Source organism: Cetorhinus maximus, chromosome 25, assembly GCF_964194155.1.
Source record: "Cetorhinus maximus chromosome 25, sCetMax3.hap1.1, whole genome shotgun sequence".
In the NCBI taxonomy this organism is placed as follows: Eukaryota; Metazoa; Chordata; class Chondrichthyes; order Lamniformes; family Cetorhinidae; genus Cetorhinus; species Cetorhinus maximus.
In genome coordinates, this window is record NC_135903.1 from 42,811,201 (window position 1) to 42,821,151 (window position 9,951).

General features: G+C 44.2%; 1 protein-coding gene across 1 annotated transcript in view; it reads right to left on the minus strand.

The window, feature by feature from the left end:
• gfap (glial fibrillary acidic protein) overlaps window positions 1–8,315 on the minus strand; it is a 60,557-nt gene extending 52,242 nt beyond the window's left edge. The window contains exon 1 of the mRNA XM_078529854.1: window positions 8,156–8,315. Within this exon, the coding sequence (XP_078385980.1) occupies window positions 8,156–8,253 (98 nt within the window). The 5' untranslated portion in view covers window positions 8,254–8,315. The remainder of the gene's footprint in view (window positions 1–8,155) is intronic.
• Window positions 8,316–9,951: the final 1,636 nt, after the last annotated feature.

Consider the following 9,951-nt stretch of genomic DNA (forward strand, 5'->3'; position numbering starts at 1 on the left):
TGTAATACAGTCAGCATCCCAATGGGATAGAGACTTTTTGTATTACAGTCAGCATCTCAATAGAGATTCTCTGTATTACAGTCAGCATCCCAATGGGATAGAGACTCTCTGTATTACAGTCAGCATCCCAATAGAGATTCTCTGTATTACAGTCATCTTCCCAATGGGATAGAGACTCTTTGTATTACAGTCAGCATCCCAATAGAGATACTCTGTATTACAGTCATCTTCCCAATGGGATATAGACTCTCTGTAATACAGTCAGCATCCCAATGGGATAGAGACTCTTTGTATTACAGTCAGCATCCCAATAGAGATTCTCTGTATTACAGTCATCTTCCCAATGGGATATAGACTCTCTGTATTACTGTCACCTTCCCAATGGGATATAGACTCTCTGTAATACAGTCAGCTTCCCAATGGGATAGAAACTCTTTGTATTAGAGTCAGCATCCCAATAGAGATTCTCTGTATTACAGTCATCTTCCCAATGGGATAGAGACTCTCTGTATTACAATCAACTTCCCAATGGGATATAGACTCTCTGTATTATAGTCAACTTCCCAATGGGATATAGACTCTCTGTATTACAGTCATCTTCCCAAAGGGATTTTGACTCTCTGTATTACAGTCAGTATCCCAATGGGACATAGACTCATGGCATTTTCAGTCTATAGCGATGATTTAGATGTGGAGACTGAGGATAAATAACTTAAGGTTGCTGATGATACAAAGTTAGGTTGGAAAGTAATCTGTGATAGGGACACAAAGAGGCTGCAAAGGGATATAGGCAGGTTTACCGAGTGGGCAAGAAGGTGACAGATGGAGCATAATGTAAAGGGTGGAATTATCCAGTTTGATAAGAAGAATGGAAAAGCGGATTATTTAAGAGGCGAGATATTTGTTAATGTTGGTATTCAGAAGGATTTGAATATCCTTGTGCACAAATCACAGAAAGTTAACATGCAGACACAGCAAACAGCTAAGAAGGCAAATGTAATGCTAGCCTTTGATCTAAGGGGGTCTAGGGTGTGGAGATCTCACTGCAATATTATAAGGCTTTGGTGAGACTATAGCTGGAGTTAGTTGTAGTGTTTTGGTTTCTTCAAGCAAGGAAGGATATCCTCGGCTCAGAGAGGGTCCAACAAAGGCTCACTGGATTACTCCTGGGACGGGAAGGCTATCCTACAAGAGATTGTGTAGAAAACGCTCACATTCTCTTGAGATTTGAAGAATGAGAAGTGATCTCATTGAAAAGTATACAATTCTGAGAAGGCTGGATAGAGTAGATGCTGAGAGGATGTTCCCCCCTGGTTGGAAAGTCCAGGTCTAGGGATCATAGGCTCACCATAAGGGGTAGACCATTTATGACTGAGATGAGGAGAAATTTCTTCACTCAGAGGGTTGTGGATCTTTGGAATTCTTTACCCTGGTGGCTGTGGGTGCTCAGTTGTTGATTGATTCAAGATTGAGATCAATATATTTTTAGGTACCAAAGAAATCAAGAGATAGGGGAATAGGTGGGAAAGTGAGGTTGGTAAAGAATTACAGCCATGATCATATTGAATGACAAAGTAGGATCCATGGGCTGTAAAGGCTATTCTTGCTCCTATTTTTTGTATTACAGTAAATACCCCCTCTGGGGTATATGCTCACTGGATTCCAACTAACCAGGAACAGTAGCATAGTCACAAACAAAAACAGAAAATGCTGGAAAAACTCAGCAGGTCGAACAGCATCTGTGGAAAGAGAAACAGAGTCAACATTTCGAATCCGTATAACTCTTCTTCTTTATTTCTCCATAGATGCTGTTAGACCTGCTGAGTTTTTCCAGCATTTTTTGTTTTTGTTTCAGATCTCCAGCATCCACAGTATTTTGCTTTTTGCTTATTACAGTAGCATAGTGTTTACATTACTGCATTAGTAATCCAGAAACCGGGACTAGAAATCCTGAGACATCACTTCAAATCCCACAGTGGCATTTGGCGACGTTAAATTCAGTTAGGTAAATCTGTAATAAAAATTGTCAGTATCCATAATCATGATTATGCAACTACCTGATTATCATGAAAATCCATCTGGTGCGCCAATGTCCTTCGGGAAAGGAAATTTGCCACCCTGACCGGGCCTGGCCTATATCTGACTCCAGAACCATAGCAGTGTGATTGATTCTTACCTGCCCTCTGAAATGGTCTAGCAAGCCACTCAGTTGTATCTAACTTCTATAAAAGAAAGTCTAAGATGAATAAACCTGATGTTGGCCTAGGCTCTGGGAATTAAAAACCAGACCAGCTGACCCTGCAAAGGTCTCCTTACTAGCATCTTGGGGCTTGTGCCAAATTGGGAGAGCAGCCCCATAGACTGGTCAAGTAACAGCCGGACATAGTCATGCTCACCAAATCACACCTTACAGCCAATGTCCCAATCTCCTCCATCACCATCCCTGGGTATTTCCTGTCCCAGGACAGACCCACCAGAGGTGGCAGAACAGTGATATACAGTCAGAAGGGGGTAGCTGTGACAATCCTCAACATTGACTCTGGAGCTCATGAGTTCTCACAGTATCAGGTTAAACTTGGACAAGGAAACCTTCTGCTGATTATTATTTATTGCCCTGCCTCAGCTGAGGAATTGGTCCGCCTCTCCATGTTGAACACCACCTTGAAGTAGTATTGAGGATGGCAAGGGCGCAGAATGTACTCTGGGTGGGGGGGACTTCAATGCCCATCACCATGAGTGGCTCTGTAGTACCACTACTGACCACGCTGGCTGAAGCCTGAAGGAAATGCCGTAGATCATTATAAGCCGACCTGGCGTATAAGACAACTCCATTCTCCAGCCCCAAAATTGTGTTTTTACATATACTCAGCATATAAATCAACTCCCCCTTTTCAGCAAGACATGCTATACTTACATTAGTAGTTAGCCTCAGCATTTTGCCCCATATTTATAACAGGGCACAAGGGATTGAGCAGACGATATGGGCTATGTTGCAAAGAGTTTAAGACTTACCCAAACAGGGCAGACCCCGTACAATAAATGAGAAATGAGTTTCCCATTAACCAGAAACTGAACTGGACCAGTCTGAAAGGCTGGGAATCCTGTGGCAAGTAACTCACCTCCTGACACCCCAAAGCCTGTCCACCATCTATAAGGCACAAGTCAGGAGTGTGATGGAATACTCTCCACTTGCCTGGATGAGTGCAGCTCCCACAACACTCAAGAGGATCAACACCATCCAGGACAAAGCAGCCCGCTTGATTGGTAGCCCAACAAACAAGTTAAACATTCACTCATACCACCACCAGTGCGCAGTAGCAGCAGTGTGTAGTTTCTACAAGATGCATTGCAGCAACTTGCCAAGGCTCCTTCGACAACACATTCCAAACGCACAACCTCTACCACCAATAAGGACAGGGGCAGTAAACGCATGGCAACACCACCAAATCGTGCAGCATCCCCGAACCCACCCACCTAACATCAACTGACTGCAGCTTTTATATTCCTACCTTCCATCGTTTAGTGTGCAAGTAGTGAGATTTCTGATTTATAAATAAGCTCATAAAATCTTCAAGTTACTTTTCTCATCTCGCACATTATTTTTCTCCATAGCCACGAAAACTAATACGGACTGAAATATTTTCAACATGATTGATAGAGACAGCAGCCAATCAGGATGGGCTTAATAAGTAAAACACCTTCCAGGCGCTTTTAATCACTAGAAGCAAAAATGTTTGACATCAAAAACATTGTTCTTGCTACACAATCTAACTGCCAGCAAAGAAACTACAGCCACACCAATCACAGGTACCTTCATCTTTTCGTTTCTTCATGGAGTTTGGGTGTCACTGACAAGGCCAGCATTTATTGTCCATTCCTCTGCAATGTAGGCGGTTAAGAGTTGCTGTGGGACTGGAGTCACGTATCGGCCAGACCAGGTAAGAATGGCAGATTTCCTTCCGTGAAGGACATTAGTGAACCAGTTGGGTTTTTACAGCTGCTTTATGGTATCCATTACTAATAACAGCTTTTCATTCCACATTTAGTTGATTAAGTGAATTTAAATTACCTAGCTGCTGTGGTGGAGTTTGAACTCATGTCTCAGCATTACTAGTTCAATAGTATAACTTGCTGCTGTTGTGTGGATAGGATCCAGGGAAAGATAGCCTTGGCCGGAGCACAATAAAGGTTTACTGGACTGATCCCTGCAGGGATGAGAGGCTGTTCTTTGGGTGATTGAGTAGACTGGGACGATATTTTCTGAAATTTAGAAGAATGAAAGGTGGCCTTATTGAATCATATAAAATTCTTAAGGGGCTTGACAGGGTGGATGTTGAGAAAACATTTACCCTGTCTGGGGAATCTGGAACATGGGTTCACAGCCTCAGAATAGGTGGTCAGCCATTTAGGACTGAGATGGGGAGAAATTTCTTCACTCGTAGAGCTAGGGATCTTTGGAATTCTCTACCGCAAAGCATTGTGGATGCTCAGTTTATGAACATATTAGAGACAGAGATTGATCAATTTTTGAATGCTAAGGGAATTAAGGAATATGGGGGTTGTGGGGGAATGTGGAATTGAGGAAGTTCAGCCACGATGTTATTGAATGGTGGAACAGGTTCGAATGGCTGAATGGCCTATTCCTGCTCCCGGTTTTTGTAGAATCATAGAATGATTATAGCACAGGAGGCCATTCAACATGTCATGTCCACACAGCTCAACCAGTCCCACTCCTTGTAGACCTGCACATGCTTTCTTTTCAGGTGCTTATTCAATTTCATTCTGAAAGCCATGACTGAACCTGCCTTCACCATACTCCCAGGCAGTGCATTCCAGGTCCTAGCCACTTGCTGTGTTAAAAGGTTTTCCCTTACATCATGCTTGGTTCTTTTGCCATTTATTTAAATTGCTGCCCTTTGATTCTTATTTCTTATACCACATGTACTGAAATAGCCTGTGTTCATTAAGTGACCAAACAGGCTGAGTATCAACCTGTACATCCTTCCAACACACGCCAAAGGCGGGTGGCATGAGTGGGAGAGATTCCTGGTCAGCCATGTGATGGAAAGAAATTGGACCCTCTACCGTCACTATCCTTAGCCCCAGCCTACAACATGTATGTAAAAGTGTATGTTGCCACAGCAACCGGATTCCTCAAGTGATCTGTAACACACCAACACCGATAAAATAGCTATTGCTGAAATACAAGCCTAGAGAGTGAGGATTGGCAGCATTAATGTTCATGGGAAGCATCATGTTCTCACTTATCATTATGGACACTGATGAGAGATCGTGAACTGGAACCCTGGCTGATTATGATCCTCCCTGGCTCCAAGGTGCTGAGGTCTAAGTCCTTGCCCTCTAGTACCACTTGGCGAAGATCAGCTAACTCCACAGACCAGGGTTCAGACTTGGAACCTTTCAACTTGCAGGGTTTATTGTCCGTTTTAAGCGGCGTTAGTGAGACCCAATGTCAGAAGTTTGGGGAAACTAAACTTGAAGCATCCACCTGCTTTGTTGATAACTGTCCTTCACTCCTTCGTCTCCTCTTCTTTTGTCCCTTTCGCAAATAATATGTAATGTATCACAGAACTTTTCAGACTCTCTCAACTACTAAAGATATGATTTATTCCATCCTTTCTAATTTAGTGCCTAACTGAAAGCAATATTAATCAGTGAGGCTCAGAGCGGTGTTTAATCCAGGGAGCTGCATGCTATCTGCACAATAGCTTTCTGGCCAATCAGCCCCAATCACACCCAGATGCCAAATTCTCCAATAAATATGAAAGTGCTGAGGGGAGGAATATAAAGAAAGAAATATTAATATATGCTTCTCACAATTTCAGGACTTAACAGTCAATGGAGTAGTTTTGAAGTGTAGTCACTGTTATAATGGAGGAACATGGCAGACAATTTTCACACAGCAAACTCCCACAAACAGCAATGTGATCATGACCAGATAACCTGTTTTTGTGATGTTGATTGAGGGATAAATATTGGCCAGGACACTGGGGGGGAAAAAAACCCTGCTCTTCTTTGAAATGATGCCAAGGGATCATTTACATCCACTTGATTCGGTCCTGATTTACGTTTTCCAATCTTATTCTGCTCATTTTGAGGCTGAGGATTGACAGCAGTTCCCAAAGGGTTAATCCAGATTCCGGGAGGAGAAATGAATCACCCAGGATCACTGCGCAGTGATCCCTATGGCAAAGCACCTCCTCCACTCCATCCCCCTTTCTCTCTACATCTCTCCCCAGTACCCCTGCACTCTCTACACACCTGCTCCATTCTCTCTTCCGCTGTCTTCTCTCCTGATCACCCTGTCCCCATCTCTCATCTTTCTTGCCTTCATCTCTCCAGCTCTGTCCTTTCTCTCTTCCCCTTTAACTCATCTCTTCTCTTGTCTTCTCTCGGCCTCTCTCTCTTGTTCCCCACCCTTCCCTTTTCTCTGTCCATCTCCCTTTTCTTCTGTCATCTATCCCTCTGTCTTTCTGTCCACGGTCCCTCTCTCATTCTCTCTCCATCTGTCTTCTTTCCTCCATATTCCCTTTCATCCAACCCTCTCTTTCTTCCATCTCACCCCCATCTTTCCCTTTTTTCAGCCCTCTGTTGTCCATTCAGTGAGCGTTAAATGTTACTACATTTCACAATAATATTTCCAGGGCATTCTGTTTCTTAGTGATTAAATAGTTTGTTCTTTTTTTTTGCAATGTTACACATTGAGTGCTGAAGGATTTCATTACAGGATAACTCTTATGTCGGAACAGCAATACTTTCAGAGTTCACTAGGGGGTGCCATTTCCTTCAAATTCTCTCCCACCAGTTGGAGCAGATAGGCTGAGGGATGGGGTTGGGGTTGGGGGTTGGCAGGTTATGTCTGATGGGTGGGGGAGGGGTGTGGGTGTGTCTGCCGCTTGATGTACAATTCAACAGAGTGCCTAAAAGGTCGCGTTTTAAAAAATGCATCCTTCCATCAGTGAAATACTGCGATCCTCTCTCTCCCCTCAACTGACAAACCTCTCTCCCCTCCCTACTGACACTCTGCTCTCTAGCCCCTGTACTTAGACCCCTCTCGCTCCCCTCTGGCACGGACTCCTCTCTCTCTCTCTCCCTTTCTCCCCTCATGCACTGACTCCTCTCTCTCTCTCCCCTCCCCACTGATACCCACCCTCTCTCTTCTTTCTCTCTTTCTCCACCCCACCTCCCCTTCTTTCTCACCCAAGTATAGAACCCTCTTCTCTCCCACCCATGTGACACCCCTCTTCCCCCTGCATGTTAACACCTCCTTTCTCTACCCCCCAGCCCTGTGACACCCCTCTTCACCCTGCATGTTAACACCTCCTTTCTCTACCCCCCAGCCCTGTGACACCCCTCTTCACCCTGCATGTTAACACCTCCTTTCTCTACCCCCCAGCCCTGTGACACCCCTCTCCCTCTCTCCCCTCCAGTAGTGAAGTTTCTCACTCCCTGATGAAGTTGAGATTGCTGATTGCCTGCCCTGTGGGAACAGTTGGATTAATAAAGACACTGTTAGAATGAAAAAAAACTAGTTAGCAACAGTTAAACAGCAGCCGAAACAGAACCCAAACAGCACAAACACTTGGAAAAGAATGTCGGTGGATACAAATAGGTCCACAGACTGTACCAGAGCCTGCTGGTTCTGTTGAATGGTCATGAGGACTCGAAACGTCAACTATGCTCTTCTTCGCTGATGCTGCCAGACCTGCTGAGTTTTTCCAGGTATTTCTGTTTCTGTTTTTGTACCAGAGCCTGGACCAATTCTGGACCAGTCCAGGTCCAGTGCACAGAACCGAAAACATGTCTAAAACAGTTCGAACATTGTACATTGAAAGCCCAAACCAGGTCTATTCAGGCAGCGCAAAATCATAGCTTACAATATCTCTAAACTAGTTCAGGTACTGCACAGTCAGAGCCTTCAGCAGCTCTGAACCAAATCACCTCCTGTGAGGTGACTGGTAGGAAGTTGCTTGAAACTCCAGATGTCTCTGCACCTGTTTCTGAAGGTGCAGCTCTCATCTACAGTCACACGGTTACAGCACAGGTTCCAGCAGTTTGCTGCCTGTCTGTCCCACTGTATGGGCTTTTGCTCAGATAATAAGCAAAGTTGCAGGATTGTTGCGTTATTTGGTACCTCTTTATGAAGCTGTATCTGCTGGCGGGGGCTGTGCTGAGACTTCCAAAACGCTTCCTGTAAGACGAGGTCTGCACTGACTCGAAGCTCAAGCTCATCTTTGCCCACTTTGTGCCTGTGTGTGTTGCTGCAAGTTAGAGATCCAGGATTGAACTCTCTCCCTGCTTCCAGCCTGTTTATATACACAGTCTTTCCACTGGATAGGGGCCAGGTGTCAGAAAATGCCACAGGGTCCTAGTGCACCCCATCCAAACACTCATTCTTTGTTAGGTCTGGTAATCAGTGTCTACCAACAGGCCACTCTTATTAACTGACCTTATTAAAATGCTCATATTCAGAATGTGCAGCGGTCCCACAAATACTATGAAAAATAAATTTGGATTAAACTGATTGAATATTGCCTTTTGCCTGGGTGGGTCACCATAGGGCAGGTTTTTAACTTGACAGCAGGTGTAAAACTGATGAGGCAGGGCCAGTGTTACAGAAACCACTGGATAGAGAAGGTGGATGTGAGTGTCTTCCCCAATACAACTGAGTGGCTGGCTAGGCTATTTCAGAGGGCAGTTAAGAGGCAACCACATCGCTGTGGGTCTGGAGTCACATGTAGGCCAGACCAGGTAAGGATGGCAGATTTCCTTCCCTAAAGGGACACTAGTGAACCCGGTGGGTTTTAACAATAATCCAGTAGTTACAGGGTCACTATTACTGAGACTAGCTTTTTATTCCAGATTTTATTTAATAAAATGAATGTAAATTTCTCCAGTTGCAGTTGTGGGATTTGAACTTGTGTCTTGGAGTTATTAGGCCAAGTGTCTGGCCTGACCATTATCCTACATTACAAAGCCCGTCCATTATAGAAACTGCCTGATAGAGGAACCATGCATTATGGACACAAACTGATTTAGAAACCCCCTGTCAATGTCACTACCTTGTATAGAAACCACCCTACAGGCAAACCCACCAGGAGACTTGTGAAGATGGGGCTTTTTCATCAGACCTCAAAAAGCTTTTAAATTGTGTTAATTGAGGTTTGGCTACAACTGAGGGTGTGATAATCATATTAATGATATAACAATGGACTGTGTATTACAGGGTATAAGTATCAGGCTGTAATAATATACCAGTGAATGCACGATGTTAATGAAAGTCTAATGTAACCTTGTACATGATGAGAACAAAGGTCAGTCTGGGCTTGGAGATGACATCTTTTCCCTTTCATGGAAAACACGTAAAGTCATTGGCAAAACTTCAGCTTAGAGTCAGAAAACCGAAACAAGCAAAGGAAAGGAAGCAAAATGTAAGACAGAGTTAATGGACTGAAATTTGTTGAACTCAATGTTGAGCCTGGAAGGCTGTAAAGTGCCTAATTGGAAGATGGGGTGCTGTTCCTGAAGCTGATATTGAGCTTCACTGGAACAGTGCAGCAGGCCGAGGACAGAGAAGTCAGCGTGAGGACAAGGTGGAGAATTAAAATGACAGGCTACCAGGAGCTCAGGGTCATGCTTGTGGACAGAACGGAGTCCGCGAAGCAGTTACCCAATCTGCGTTTGGTCCGTACAGTGTAGAGGAGACCACATTGTGGACAACAAATCCAGAAGACTAGACTGAAAGACGTATATGTAAACCGCTACTGGAAGGGGGGTTTGTGGCCTTGAGGTAAGTAGAGAGGAAGTAAAAGGGCAGGTGTTACATCTCCTGTGGTTACATTGAAAGGTTTCATTTTCTTTGCCTGTTTCGGCTTTTTCTCTTTCAGGCAGCCACGCACCTGCTCTTGGCACATCTTCTGTTTTTTGTTT